The 15,726-nt window shown below is 45.4% G+C and overlaps 1 protein-coding gene across 1 annotated transcript in view; it reads right to left on the bottom strand.

The window, feature by feature from the left end:
- SERPINI1 (serpin family I member 1) overlaps positions 1-15,726 on the bottom strand; it is a 95,399-nt gene that overhangs the window by 21,892 nt on the left and 57,781 nt on the right. The window contains exons 3-5 of the mRNA XM_053390454.1: positions 15,429-15,659; positions 12,467-12,661; positions 10,072-10,276 (exon numbers count right to left, since the gene is read on the bottom strand). Coding sequence (XP_053246429.1) covers positions 10,072-10,276; positions 12,467-12,661; positions 15,429-15,659 — 631 coding nt within the window. The remainder of the gene's footprint in view (positions 1-10,071; positions 10,277-12,466; positions 12,662-15,428; positions 15,660-15,726) is intronic.

Below are 15,726 nucleotides of genomic sequence, written 5' to 3'. Positions count from 1 at the left end.
CCTCTTTCCCTTCTCCTTGCAGAAGCAGATCAGCAAGATGTCACTGGTCTTCAGGAAGCACAGCAAGGGAAAAAGCAGTTTTTAAAACTGTGTATGTGTGTGTGGTTTTTTAAAAAAGTGATAAATCGTATTTATTGAGCTGACATTCAGCACTAGTTTATTGATGACCATTGGTTTGCTTGCCATAATATGGTCAGTTAAACTAACAGTTCTGCAGTCAAACAACACTTTCCCCAAAGGAGTTTGTGTCAACAAGATGGGTGAGGGTAATCGTTTTGTGTATGAAGTCACCTGACATGCAGCCAGTTTTAAAAAATAATTTAAAAATTTAAAAAATTCAGACCAGAGACTGAATCTGAAAGATGAAGTATTCATTCTTTTTTTAACTTTTTTTTTTATAAAGCAAACAAACAGGCACATCCTACCAAAGTACGCCAAAATATGAGGAATATAAACCCAATTTAGAAGTCTATCAAAGGTTATAGGTAGAGGCTGGCAAGCTTTTTTTTCTGTTGAGGGACACACAACCCCCCCCCATGATAATCTGCCAGGAGTCATAGGGGGCAGAGCTGAAGTCCAAAGAGTTCTCTCTCTTTCTGACACTCCTCACCCCTATTTGCATGAAATTAAGGTTTGCAGGTTGCCCAACCTTGAACTACAAGAATAAAAGAAATGAGAAATGCATCATCTGGTATACCAAGGGAGAGACCAGCAGCCTTTGAACAGAGAGAGATGAGGCCACCAGCTAAGTCCAGCCTTCTGCCCCAAAGCAGAAACAGCCAGCCACGGACAGACTTATGCAATCCAGACCACCATGTGCTGCAAGTAATGAGAGGTGAGCATCGCAGAATGGTGCTTTCCAGAACAAAACAGCCTTAAATCAAGGAAGCTGTAAGCACCCCAGCAGGGAAATTGTCCACCTGTGAACAAGCTGTCATTCCATCACGGGCACAGAAATGCATCTTCTGAGCACTGAATCAAATATAGTGAAATGATGCCAATATCACACAGGAATGAGCTCCCAAGTACTACTGTTGTCATTAGGTGCAACCATACTATTTTCTAGCACAAGGGGGGTTGACTTCTCAATGTGTGGGGCACCCATTAGCCTTGAAAGCGGCTCATTCATGCATTTTACTTCATAAGCCCCTGTCCACAAGTCAGAAGTCCTTCATTATTAGGCCCGGTGATCACACAGATTGCAAAGCCCCTTGCAAAGTGCCCTGCGCTGTCCTTTGAAGTCCTGCTGATCAGCTGATTGTGTTCCAAAGTGCCAGACAGGTGTTGCCTGGTGTAATTCTGACATCAGGTGATTAACAGGTGGCCAGCCGCACCCATCTGTCAAATTTTGACTGCAAAGCATGTGTGTGTGTGTGTGTGTGTGTGTGTAGGGAATGTAACTTGTCCGTCCCTGCATAAGAGGTACAAAACGAGACAAACGCCCCTGGCCATCTGGATTCCTGCAGCAAACGAGTTTGTCTGAAAAGCAACGTCGAGAAATGGTAACCAGAGGCTGCTTAAAAATGTCACAAGAGGCATAATTGCCAGACAAAGCAGCATAGCTGAAAACACCAGAGGAACGAAAAGGCTTTTATTAGAATGACGGGCGCATTAATTATGAAGGATTTCGGTTCCGCAGACGGCCGCTGTGGAATGCACAGGGGAGCATGTAGCACACAAGTGGGACATGTGACAGCAGCCTTCACAAACCTGGTGCTCTCTAGGTGTTTTGGACTGCACAGCCAGCACTGCATCTCTAGGTTCAGGGCCGTCGTCCCAAACATCTGGAGAGCACCGGGTTGGGAAAACTGCGTTTCAGGGTTCTTCAGGAAGCCAGCTGGTCTGAAATGATTGGCACAGTTCGCCAAGCACTCTTTTGGAAAGAAGTCCACAGAGAAGTGATGTAGAAGACAGCAGGTCTAGAAGGTAGTAGTGGATTGTTGATTGTACTCCACAAAATTACAAAGGACTCAATGGAGGCTGATTCGTTAGGGCAAATGGGGCACTGCCCCACAAACCTTAGGGTGCCCTGAGCTGGCCCCATCTGCTTGCCTTCTTACTTACAGCCAGTCCAAGGGGGGGCAGCACTGCCAGTCAGCTTCTTCCTCCTAAGGCGCAGTGTTGCTCTCATAGTACTGAGCAGCAAGGAGGTGGGTGGAGACAAAACTAGAATTAGTTAGCTATGCCCGTCATATTTTTTGGGCTCCACTTGCTGTGGGGCTCCCTGCCTTCGGTTGTACCATTCCTCAGTGGGCACTAGCCCCACCCCTGATGGAAATAAACATGGCACCAAACACGGGGCTGATGTGAATAACCTATTCCTCCCTGCCCTATTATTGTGGCATGGTTTAACAGGGCTGTAAAACAGCTGAGCAAGCCAAAACAAGGCATTTTAAAAAAAAGATATGCAGTGACATTAACTGGGCTGCATTTGCTGAGTCATATTGGACTGGAGTGTTTAGCCAAAGGTTCCTCAAGTTGGAGCAGCGGGGAGAGTTCAGCGCTTTCTTCACTCACCACTATAACTCCCCTGTCATCTCTGGTGCCAACGTCTCAGGCAGAACAACCCTTCATCCCATAGAACTCAATGGGGGCCAGTAAGAACCAAGCATACCCTTGTCTCTACTGCTGTGTGCTGGGTTGTGTGTCTAGCAGCATAACAAGTAGAGATGTTGGGAGATTTGTGACTGGATACACTGGAGCTGTTATTTGACTTGTGGGCCAAAGCTTACAGACAGGTACCAGATGTCTCATGTAGTTTGGTGCTGCTACAAAGGGAAATAAATGACTAAGCTCCGAACAGCCTAGTTATACCCTGAACGATACACACTGGAATTCTGTATATTTATCTTTTTGAATGGCCCACACCAGGTCCACACTCCAATCAATCAATTGCATTTTTACTCAACAAACGCCCAACCTTAAGGAAGTGGAGAGTATTATGAGCCGTTGTATGCATTTATAAAAATGTGAAAAAAACTGGACAGAGTAACACCTCCAAAAGGCTGGAAAGGAGACGTAAGCTATGAGAAAGCCAAGCTACCATGTTCATCATTGATTGGAGAGACCCAGGTTCAATCCTTATTCAGCCACGAACCTCACTGAATAACCCTGAGGCATCTAACTCTATAACCTCTCTCAACATAATCTACCTCACATTGCTGTTATGGGGATAAAGCCATGCATGCTATCCAAAGCTGATCGAAGGAATAGTAGAATAAAAACACACAAAGAAAATATGACCTATTTTCTGTCTTTGTTGCTTTGTGCAACACAAGTGAATCTGAGAAATGCTGGAAACAATGGTAAACAACTGTGACCATAAACTATGCATTTTATGTTTCCATGACAGTTTGAGATTCTATTGTGTGTTCAGCAAACAGAGAATCATTTCTGGTAGTGGCAAGGAAGTCCTTTGAGCCTTCCAGTTACAATTACCTAGGAGACGACAATAAATTTGGAATTAATTTGATCCAAATAGAAATCCGTCTTACTGTCACCTTTGATTTCCTGGCTGACATGCTGATTTCTGCCAGTTACCTGGAGCAACGACAGAGATATGCCCATGGGTACAAATGCCTTGTCAGACTTTTTCATATATGATGGGAATGCACAAGGGTGCCCATACAAACTTGTCAGTCACCTTAGATAAGTACATATTACAGTTATATAAACTGAGCTTTCAGCATATCCTTTAATTTCTGAGGGGTTTGGAGCTCTCAGCAGTGATACCAGTACATGATTTAAAGTCTGCCCCCTTAATTTGTGTGTGAAGGGAGTCGCCCACAGATTCTGCAGCATTCTGCCGATGTTTTAAGTGATGTGGACCACTTTTGAAAATACAAATAAAAAAGTTACGTATTGTGGGGAATTTCATAGCACTGTAAGATCATAGCTGCAGGAAGGTTACAGGGAACCTGGCAGAGGGCCTTGTTGGTAGTGGCACCTGCCCTGTGAAACCCCCTCCCATCAGATTTCAAGGAAATAAAAAACTATCTGACTTTTAGAAGACATCTAAAGGCAGCCCTGTTTAGGGAAGTTTTCAATGTTTGATGTTTTATCGTGTTTTTAATATTCTGTTGGGAGCCACCCAGAGTGGCTGGGGAAACCCAGACAGATGGGCGGGGTATAAATAATAATAATAATTATTATTATTATAAGCCACATGGACCAGTGGTCTGACTCAGATTAAGGCAGATTTCTATGACGCAATTTAGCATTGGAGGGGACTTGGGAGGTCACCTAGTTCAACTTCCTGCTCTGTGCATCTGCTTCAATGTCCAGCATCTGTTTAAATGCATCCAGCAAAGGGGGAGCGCAGACCCCGAGCCCCTAAGACAGCCTGCTCACTCCAAAACAGCTCTTACTGTTGGAAAGTGTCTCTTAATGTTCAGCCAATATCTGCTTCCCTTCAATTTCCATTTATTCGTGTTGTTTTGATAATTTCTGTCAGGTGCTGGTGGTGGTTGCTCGTGAGTAACCAGGCAGGACTCCGACCTGTCTTTTACAGGTTTTATTTGGTGCAAACTATTTACAGTGCCTGAGGGACGCAGGTGGCACAGTGGGTTAAACCACAGAGCCTAGGACTTGCCAATCAGAAGTTCGGCGGTTCAAATCCCTGTGACGGGGCGAGCTCCCGTTGCTCGGTCCCAGCTCCTGCCCACCTAGCAGTTCGAAAGCACCTCAAAGTGCAAGTAGATAAATAGGTGCCGCTCCGGTGGGAAGGTAAACAGCATTTCCGTGCGCTGCTCTGGTTCGCCAGAAGCGGCTTGGTCATGCTGGCCACATGACCCGGAAGCTGTACGCCGGCTCCCTTGGCCAATAAAGTGAGATGAGCGCCGCAACCCCAGAGTCGCCCACGACTGGACCTAATGGTCAGGGGTCCCTTTACCTTTATTTACAGTGCATAGCCACAAAGTTCATGTCCGTCTTAGTCACTTGCAGATTCCGGGAGTGGCCCCTTCCAGTTTCTCCCCCAACATAAAAGGTAAAGGTAAAGGTACCCCTGCCCATACGGGCCAGTCTTGACAGACTCTAGGGTTGTGCGCTCATCTCACTCTATAGGCCGGGAGCCAGCGCTGTCCGCAGACACTTCCGGGTCACGTGGCCAGCATGACAAGCTGCATCTGGCGAGCCAGCGCAGCACACGGAACGCCGTTTACCTTCCTGCTGGTAAGCGGTCCCTATTTCTCTACTTGCACCCGAAGGTGCTTTCGAACAGCTAGGTTGGCAGGCGCTGGGACCGAACGACGGGAGCGCACCCCGCTGCGGGGATTCGAACCGCCGACCTTTCGATCGGCAAGTCCTAGGCGCTGAGGCTTTAACCCACAGTGCCACCCGCGTCCCTCCCCCAACATAAGACACCCCAAATCTCCGCCTCCCCTCCTTACGTTTCACCCATCTGCGCAAGCTGGGCAACGGAAACGGCATGTGTGCCTCCTGGCCAGCCGGGCCAGGTGAGGCGCTTGGGCTCTCCGCAGCATCTTTGAGCCCTCCCTTCGCTTGGCTGCTCCCACCCCTCTCTTCTCCACTGGAGGCGTGGCTTTGCCCACTGCTGGAGGAGGAGCTGCTCCTCAGAAGCCCAGGAGGCTCTCTGTATCCCCCCGTCTCCCTCCCCTGTTCTGATGGCAGTCCCCTGACAATTTCATTTTTAAAAAATCAGCTTTTTATCATAATTGTGATAAGGTGATCTGAGACAGCTCTCACTAGCAAGCATAAATTAAAAAATAATAATTCTTGGGCAATTTTTACATACAGCAAGATAGAGGGTTGTGTCCAATGCCAGGCCTACTCAGAGTAGACTGACCGAAGCCAATAAGCGTGACAAACCTGGGTTCATGGGTTTCAATGGGTCTGTAACCCAGAATCATAAACATACCAGCCAGATAAAATTGAGATTTCGCTTTTACATATTGACTAGCAACTTGACAGCCATTACTACAGAGTTGCACGTGCTGAATGGGGGCTTGCATGTTGCAAAGTCCCTGGAGAGGCCGAAAAAGATGACAGCATGATCTTTGAAAGATTAGATCTCAGCCATTCTGAGTAAAACTTAGTTAAAGTCCACCATTGCTACTGCTGTTAGCTGCTTTGAGGGCTCCAATTAATTGCTGGAATTGCTGCATACAAGCATTAAATTGAATCAAATTGATGGTGCTACAGAAATAATTGTGAATACCATGGGCAAAATTAAGAGATGCATCCTGGGCTGTCATCTGGAGAAAACTGGATGGACAACTTCCAGCCTTCAGAGATTCTAGCGACTGCAGTCCTTGAGCTTAAAGCATGCTCATATCTGCCTAGCCCCAATGAAGGATCTGTCTCTTGGTCACAGTACAGCATGACTCTAGAATGTGACGGAACCTTGGGGACTGGATTTTATAAACAGAGCCCATACTTTCAGAATTTGCCCAAACATTCTTAAGGCTCTTTGTAAATATTAATGAGTGAAGCATAGCGGAGAATGGATAAAATTAGATGCCGTTCCTCTCCGGCGTACTTTCATAATAGGAATGGAAAAGGTAGCTAGCTAGCGCAAACTTTAAGTGCAGCACCCCGATGCTGTAATTCCCTTATTAAATTGCAGAAATTAATTATATACTTCCGAGGTTGAATTTCTCTGAGGATGGCAAGCAGATCTGGTGGATGTTATCAATGCACCAAATAAATACTCCATAAATATTTTATGCTATTTCTCCCTTTCCCTCCACCCCCTCAAAGAAGGCGAGAGACCAGGATGGAAGGGAAAGGAATGTGTGGGCCCGCGGGCCTCGCGCGCTGAGAAATAGCAGTGGAATAAAATTAAATTCCCAACGCCCCGAAAGAGTCCATCCACTTATGAAGTGAACATTTTCTCTTTTTTTAACTTTTGCATTTGTAATAGGGCTTGAACGACTAAGCAAAGCTGAGTTAATCACAACATTTCCAATTTTCTGTCTGCACTATCTGTGTCCAACTGAAACTGCAGTTTGCTTGTCTTAATAGCAAAACGGGGGTGGGGAAACAGCGCAGGATTGTTAAATTATACTTCGTTCCGTTCCCAAATCATTGTTTCGGAGCCAAAGAGATCAACATTTTTTAATCCACTTTTGTGTAGCAGGGAAACAGACCATGAAACTAATTTGCAAAAATGATTTCCAAGCATAATTTAGCCGGGGAATGCAACGCAGGGCAAGGACCGGCTAATAACAGTAACCAAGTCTGCAACGTTCTCCTTCAGAATCATTTCACTCTGTACCACGGTATTTGGGGTTTGTGCATTTGTTTCCCCGATAATTGCTCATCGTTTAATATCTTCCCCTCAAGGAAGCCACCTGGAGTAAGGACACCACATTGCAAATGCACACTCTTCTTCTTTTTACTCTGTATAAGGCAGCCTTTCTCAACCTGTGGGTCCCCAGATGTTGAACTACAACTCCCATCACCCCTAGCTAGCAAGACCAGAGCTCAGGGATGATGGGAGTTGTAGTCCAACAACATCTGAGGACCCACAGGTTGAGAACCGCTGGTACAAGGGAACTTCTTACGTTCTCCAATTATTTTTTTTATTAATTCCCCAAATTATTATAAATCCAACCAAATTACTTTAATTTAATACAATTTCTTAAAATAGGTTTCCCGCTCTTGTTGCAAACATATGTCAATTGTTTCCTGCCATAGCTGCATCATTTCTTATACCTGCAGAAATGTGACGCTTCCCTTACTCCTCCCTTCAATAATCAATTCATTTAGCATTCTGATTTCCACAAAGGAATTGCAAACATCATATACGGCAACTGGAGGTTGGGTGAGATTGAGCAATGGGCTAATTTGGATCACTCTCTGATGGTGGGAAAAAAGGCCTGCCTACCCAACATGCTTGGCCCAACCAGATATCCACATATAGATCATCAAACATGTGTAATCCAATGTCGAGAGACCCAGATTTTATTGGGGTTGGAGACTGACTGAGATCTGGGTTTATGCACATTGGATTTAGCCTACGTACTCCATTCCTGAACATTAAACCCACATGTGGCCATGCATGGGTACTTGGGGAGGGACCAGCTTGCCAGGTCTGGTGGAAGTGGGAGAGAGCTGTTCTTTCACCACACTGCACAAAGTGGAGCAGAACACACACCCCTAAAGCTCCTGCAAAAAATCCACAAGTTTTCTAGTACTGCAGGTAACTTATCACAGCTTTGCATCAAAACATATGCTGAAATGAGTTCTAAGGTCTGGATGTGGCCAGAGATGGAAGAGAAGATGCAGGAGCGTTCAGCTTGGTGAGCAGAAGAAAAGAGCAGGTGATGAAACCCTTGTTGAGCACTGTTTTCAGGTTCTGCCTTGTATCCACAGACCCATGAGTGGGTCCACTTCTGCAACAGGGCGTTTTCACCTGCCTTCCGGTACATTCCCTCGTGCCTGTGCATCAAAAAGCTGCTTTGATGTGTCAGGGGAGTCTCAAGCAGGACATGCAATGGGACATGAAGGGATGTGTGTGGTTGGATGAGATACTCAGTGGGAAAATCAGAGAGAACTCCCACCATGACTTTGTGCAAACCCTAGGGACTCTTTTAACATGCAGCCTTATGGTTCCCAACAGAAGACCTCTCCCAAAGTTCCGTCAGCCTTTGCACACCCGCAAAAATAGATTGCGACGGTCTACTGAAACTGACAGCGGCTCCTGTCTCAAACCATCCTACCAAACTATTATCCATAATGGCATAAGAAATGCCTGCTGGATGAAGCCATTGCATAGCTGTCAACTTTTCCCTTTTCTTGAGAGGAATCCTATTCGGAATAAGGGAATTTCCCTTAAAAAAAGGGGAAAGTTGACAGCTAAGGCCATTGGCCCATCTAGTCCAGCATCCTGTACGCACTGTGGCCAAACAGATGCCCACAGGAAGTTTTTTAACAACTACCTGACATTCAGAAGACATCTTAAGGCAGCCCTATTCAGGGAAGTTTTTAATATATGACATATTAGTGTATTTTTGGTCTTTGTGGAAGCTGCCCAGAGTGGCTGGGGAAACCCAGTCAGACGGGCGGGGTACAAATAATAAATTATTATTATTATTATTATTTAATGTTTGATGTTTTATTGTGTTTTTAATATTCTGTTGGAAGCCACCCAGAGTGGCTGGGGAAACCCAGACAGATGGGCGGGGTATAAATAAATTCTTATTCTTATTCTTATTATTAGTGCCAAAGCAGGACCTGAGTGCAATAGTCCTCTCCTCACAGCTATGTTATTATGCGCTCTCCAAATGACAATCTTGGTGCTTCCATTTTACATGAGGGGCACTGAGGTAAAACAAAAGAAAAATGGAGAGAAACTTTTCAAATGAGCCGCAGGGTCGAGCTGTTTATTTGAATCCAATGCCTTTCACAGTCCCTAGACTGGCCAATATCCAACATGCTACTAGGGTTGGGCGATATCTGGTTTTTGTGATATATCACTAGCTGAACATTGCGATATAAAGTGGTACCTCAGGATGCGAAAGGGATCCGTTCCGGAGCCCCGTTTGCATCCCGAACGGAACGCAAGACGCGACGCGTGATGTCATTTTGAGCATCAGCGCATGCGGCGAAACCCAGAAATAACGCACTCCGTTACTTCCGGGTTGCCGCGGAGCGCAACTCGAACACGCTCAACCCAAAGCACATTCAACTCAAGGTATGACTGTACTAATATATCACAATGACTGAAATAAGGACAGAGCCATGTAGAGGCATTGGCTGGCTTTGTTGTTTTTCCTGCATCGTGATTTTTGCCGGCGCCTGCTCTTGTGATTCGTTGCCCACTGCAGGAGGCAGGGGAGATCTCAGCTGGCAGAGAGGGGTGCAGGAATCGAGAGAAGCATTGGCTGACTTCACGGTCTTCCCCACATTGCGATTTTTGCATAACACGCGCACCATGATTCAAGATATATTGCCAGGTCAAAATTATGAAACAGGTATCATTATATGGACTTCACACGGATTTTGGACGCTGTATCCATATACCACCCAGCTCGACATGCCACCCACTAAGCCAAACTGTCTGTCCTCTCCCCTCCATCCTGCCAGAAGCTGAAAAAGCATTCTCACCTGGGTAGATAGACTTCCACCTTCTGCTTCTTTACTGAGCTTGCCCATTCCTCAATCAGCTGGGCTTTGACCAGAGGTTCCAGTGTGGCTAGGGGAACTTCTTGCCTGGAAAGAACAATCAGCATGCTGTATTCATCTCCTTCGTAGGGGATTTCCAGAACTTGATAGATGCCTCCGGCTTCATTGGAGCCGTCACTGAACTCCCCTAAAAGAAAAGAAAAACAGCCCGGTTGGGTTTTCAGAGATAATTTCATTTACCTGTACAGTACTGAAATTCATAGCATAGTCTCTAGCTGAGAACAGGCCTTGAGGCAAATTATGACCAGCCGTTAAAACCATTTGATTGTCTTTTCACATTTTCAATATCAGTTATTTCACCTTTAGATGAGTACACACACATACTGGTCCTGGCATAGGATTGGTGGGTTTATCCTTTTTGTTGTTTGTTTCTTTTTGAGGGGGGGTACTTCCCCCTTTTGTGTGTGTGTGGGGGGGGAAATACAAAGGCTGTGTTCACATGGCAGTTTATTCCATTTTCATGAAATTTCCCTAACTGTTGATTTCCACATTATATTTGAGCTTTCACATTATATAAAATCAACTTCCGGAACTACAGTGGAATATAGCCCAGGTTTAGCACTCATTTTCATCTTTTTTGCATACAGATTTTCTTTTTTTCTGGAAGCAAATAACACGAATATGAGCACTAAGCTTGCACTAAATTCCACTATAGTTCCAAAAATGGCTTTTATGTCATGCACTTTGTGTGCATTATCTAAATCCGTGGTTCCCAAACTTTCCCCCCTCACGGACCACTTGAAAATTACTGAGGGCTTTGGGACACCACTTAATATTTTTTCTGACTGTTGTAGCGATTGTAGGGCACCACTGTAGATTCTGTATTATTTTTAATTGTATTTTTTATTGCTTCCTCTTTCCCCCCCTTATATATTATATTTTTTTGTATTACTGTTTGAATGCCATAAAATCCAGATTGCAATGCATATAATCAAATACAATGAAAGAAATAAAAGAAGCAATTAAAAATCAATATGCATTGGGTGTGCCATCTTCCACCTTCAACCACAAATCCACAGACATGCCGTAGAACTGTGAACAAAGCTCAGGTCACAGTTTGGAAATTTCTGGGCTAGATACAGGGTCAGTTTGCCCATGATGCAGGACGAAGCAGCTGCCTTGGGCAAGACTGAAATCTCCTGAGATCTTGCTGGAAACCGCTGAAATCTGGAGAAATCTCACTGGAAACCGCCATCACTATTGCTACAGATCAGGGAGGATTTGCTGGTGTGGGGTGTTGCGGCAGCAGATTCCTGTTTTGCCTTGGGCGGCAGAATAATAATAATTTGTATTTATACCCCGCCCTCCCTGGCCAAAACCGGACTCAGAGCGGCTAACATCAAATGCATAACACATTAACATAAAATCAGGCAATCAATTAAAATACATCCAAAAATCAGATCAGGATCACAATAAAATTCAAACAAATGGCAACCCACAGATTAGGGTTGGGGACCTTAAATGCTGAACTTATATGAGCCTGTGAGAAAAACTGGGAGGCTAGTTTCATGCTGCTTTCTGTGAGAAAAATTGGGAGGCTGCTTTCACGCAAGTTCTTATGACAGTGGAGGGGGAGTCAGACTGAACCCTGACCAAAGGCCTGGCGGAACAGTTTCATCTTGCAGGCCCTGCGGAAAGATGACCCTGTCTTGTTGCAATCCTTAAAACAACCCTGGAAGATAAAGGTAAAAGGTAAAGGACCTCTGGACACTTAAGTCCAGTCAAAGGTGACTATGGGATTGCAGCGTTCATCTTGCTTTCAGGCCGAGGGAGCTGGTGTTTGTCTATAGACAGCTTTCCGGGACATGTGGCCAGCATGACTAAACAGCTTCTGGTGCAATGAGACACCATAACGGAAACCAGAGCGCACAGAAATGCCATTTACCTTCTGCCGCAGCAGTACCTATTTATCTACTTGCACTGGCTTGCTTTCAAACTGCTAGATTGGCAGGAGCTGGGGCAGAGTAACGGGAGCTCACCCCATCGCAGGGATTCAAACAGCCAACCTTCAGATCGGCAAGCCCAAGAGCCTCAGGAGTTTAGACCACAGCACCACTCATGTCCCCCAGTATTCACATCTTCCATACTGATATAGCAATGAAAACATTGCAGTTGACACAATAATAATGGAAGGCTCCTTTGGAAACTTCCATTTCTGGAAGCAAACAATGTGATTTCATTTTCGTCTGGTTGGCAATTGTGCAGGAGATGTTATTAAGAGGTGTGAATTGGTATTAAGTGCTGAAGAAGGGTGATAGCGTATACCTAGAAAATTAATCTTTTCTGCTAGAAAGAAAACATGTACGATATTGCTTACCGTAATAAAATTCTCCCTGCTGATACATCATTGGAATTTGCACTTCACTTTCATCATCTTTAGTGAAGGAGAAGGTTCTTGTGTTTTCTGGCCTGAACTGAGACTTCCAATTTCCCTTAAAGTAGATTGCATTGACGAGGGCCAAGTGAGTGAGAGCGCCAAAATCCCTGGCCGACACAAAATCTTTGATCATGTCTGTCGGTTGAAAGGGGAGAGAAGGAGCACATCGATCAGAATGCCTAATTGAACATTTATATCAACGCTGCAAACAGCCCCCCCCAAAAAAAACAACACCATGGAAGGAAAACAAAACAATCTAAAAGCAACTCCTTTCCATATTCCCACATTTAACTGTCCACTGTTTGGTCAGAGAAGAACTTAGGCTTCACCACAGGCAGATCAACCTGCACAACAAATACAATATACACTTGTCTAAAATAGTTTTGAAGTTATCGGCATTAAAATTGTCTTACAATGTTTAACCAGCTGGTATGTTAGATCAAGGCGATGCCCATAAAAAGAGTGAAAAACAAAACAGAAAACAACAACAAGCTGCGTTTGAAAAACAATGTAAAACAACCTTGATAATGACCCATTCGTTCCAGATGGAAAAGCTTGTTAGTGGGGGAGGTATTTTCAGTTGTTTCCAGAAAGCGCAGATAGTGGGTGCTTGTCTTACCTCGACAGGAATGCTATTCCACAGAACAGAGCCGTGCTGAAAGCCCTGCTCCCAATTACTGTGGCGTGGGCTCAGTTCTTTGGAATTTGCAGGAGAAACTCTCCTGTATGCCACAGTGACCTAGTGGCTGTATATAAGCGATAAGCTGGACTTCTCAAGTAACCACACCTCCTCTGTGCAGGCCACACCCCTCAATGTCCTGTGGAGTCATTGCAAAGCCTGTGGAACTCCCTCCCACAACGGAGACTAGACAGGCACCCTTTTTGCTCAACTCCAGGCACAGACTAAGACTCTCCTGTTCCGGCAAGTGCTAGTAAGGTAGCATTTGGTTTTATGACACTTCCCCCCCCCAATTGTCCCCATTTTCTGCAGATTGCTTTTATCCACACTGCTACAAAATGCAAACAATTGGTCTAGAAATCCAATAAATAAATAATAAAGAAACCCCACTTTGGGTGCTGCTTGTGCCTGGCTGGAATGAGTCCTTAAACTCTGATTAATGCCTCTTGTCTGCCAGGCTGGGGGGTGGAGGAGGGGAGGACACTGAGGGATGGAAATGTGATTCGTGAAAGTGGACCCCCCCCCCACTGTCAGGTGGCTGTTGCGGTTGCTCGAGAGTAACCAGGCAGAACTCCGACCTGTGTTGAACAGGTTTTATTTTGGTGCAAACTATTTACAGTGAAGAGCCCCAAAGCTCATGTCTGGCTCAATCAGTAGCAGAATCCGGGAGTGGTCTTTTTCTGGACCTTCCCCAACATAAGAGTTTCGTTACCCCCAACCATCTCCGCCCCTCTCTGCGCCTCAGACTACTGCGCAGAATGGACGATGGCAAGGGCGTGTTTCTCTCCTGTCCGGCTTGCCCAGGAGCGGTGTTAAGGCTCCCCCCAGCATCCTCTGGTCCTTGTACCTCTTCTCCACTGGAGGTGGGGCTTTCCTCCTCCCCGGAAGAGGAACTGATTTTCGGAGGGTCCCTGTAACACAACTGCCCTTCTATTTCTCGCCTCTGAGCCGATGGCAGTTCCCTGACACCTCCATTACACAAACACAAATATACAACACCAAAGCAAGCACCTCTGGCTCAGGGCCTCTGAAACTTAAGTCAGCATCCTCCTACCTGAAAGGGATTGTTCTGTTGACTGCCTCCCATCTTCAAATAATTTTCGGTACAAAATTGACACAGGATCCAGAGAGCAAGTCTACCAACTTCAAACTTTTCTCACACTACTATTCCTGCTTGCTTTTACCTGGGCAACATCCCACAGGCTTCGAGAGTAATAAGCGAGTAATAAAACGGGGAACGCATCTCAGCATCCGCCCCGCTGACATTTACTCAAGGAAAGGAAGAGATGTCTTGCATCTGTTTGAGTCAGGGGAGGCTTGTTAGCCAAGCCTAGCAGCTGCTGTGCCCACATTCCTAAATAAATCACTCCAATCAGAAGGCATTGTCTGCTACCTGGTGCTGCCAACTGGGAACGGCTTGCTTGATTTTCAGTATGATAATTTCGTCTTTGGATTTCTGCGCCGACAGTGATGAATCGAGTGGATGGGTGGAAATTTCACAGATCGCTACAGACGGGGGTCTCTGTGTTTTATCTGGGATAAAATAAGCTACGTGCATCAGAGACACTCGGGTACAGAGTCACCGATCCGAACAGCCGTGCGCATTCTGGTGCGCAACTGGGACTGTGCCTTTGCTTGCATGGTAGAAGCAAGTCAGCCAAGCCATTCACTGGTGGGGATAATTTAGAATCAAACATTTACATGGAGATAAGAGATCTGTAACTACTAACTACATCAGTTTAACAGACCAGATAGCTCAAGTCAGTAGAACACGAGTCTCAATTTCAGGGTCGTGGACTGATTCTTGTGGTCCCTTCCAACTCTACAATTCTACAAGGCTGATCTTCCAACTTGCCATGCCTGGAAGTGGGTTCAGAATGGCTTGGTCACCATGCTTCAGAACCACAACAGGGCAGTTCATCAAATTTTTCTGCAAAGAGATGGAAATGTTTGGGACCAAGATGTAAAATGTTTTAAAGGAGGGGTGGGGAACCCTAAGGCTTTCAAACCAGTGGCATGTAGCTCCTGGAAGGTTTCCCTGAAGGGATTGCAGTCCCTGGGCTGAGCCTGTTTTTAAGCTCTCTCCAAAGAAAGAAACACACGACATTTGGTGCAGTCGACAACTTTAGCAATGAGCCATTTTAAGACATTCAACAGCATCCCAACGAGCATAAAATGACAACTGTTGACAGTGGGGAGGAATGTAAAAAGACAGGAACGTACTATTTGTGTGATTCTCCACCCATCTATTGATGTGGCTGGCGACGGCTATGTTTTGACTGAAATCCACATCTTCCACTTCAGCTCTGAAGTACGTCTTCATCAGCTGCAAAAATTTGTCACTGACGTGAAACCCACTCTGTACATAGAGGGAATTGGCAAGCTTCATCACGTACTGGCTGTCTTCAGCGTTTGCCATGTCAGAAAGGTCCTTCAAGAAGGAAAATTCTTCACCTGGAAGCAAGGTGCGAGATAGGAAATATTTCTGTCAGGGTTAAGTAAATATATTGAGGGCTTAAAG

The sequence above is a fragment of the Podarcis raffonei genome, chromosome 5, assembly GCF_027172205.1.
Source record: "Podarcis raffonei isolate rPodRaf1 chromosome 5, rPodRaf1.pri, whole genome shotgun sequence".
In the NCBI taxonomy this organism is placed as follows: domain Eukaryota; kingdom Metazoa; phylum Chordata; class Lepidosauria; order Squamata; family Lacertidae; genus Podarcis; species Podarcis raffonei.
This window is presented reverse-complemented; position numbering and strand designations above follow the sequence as displayed.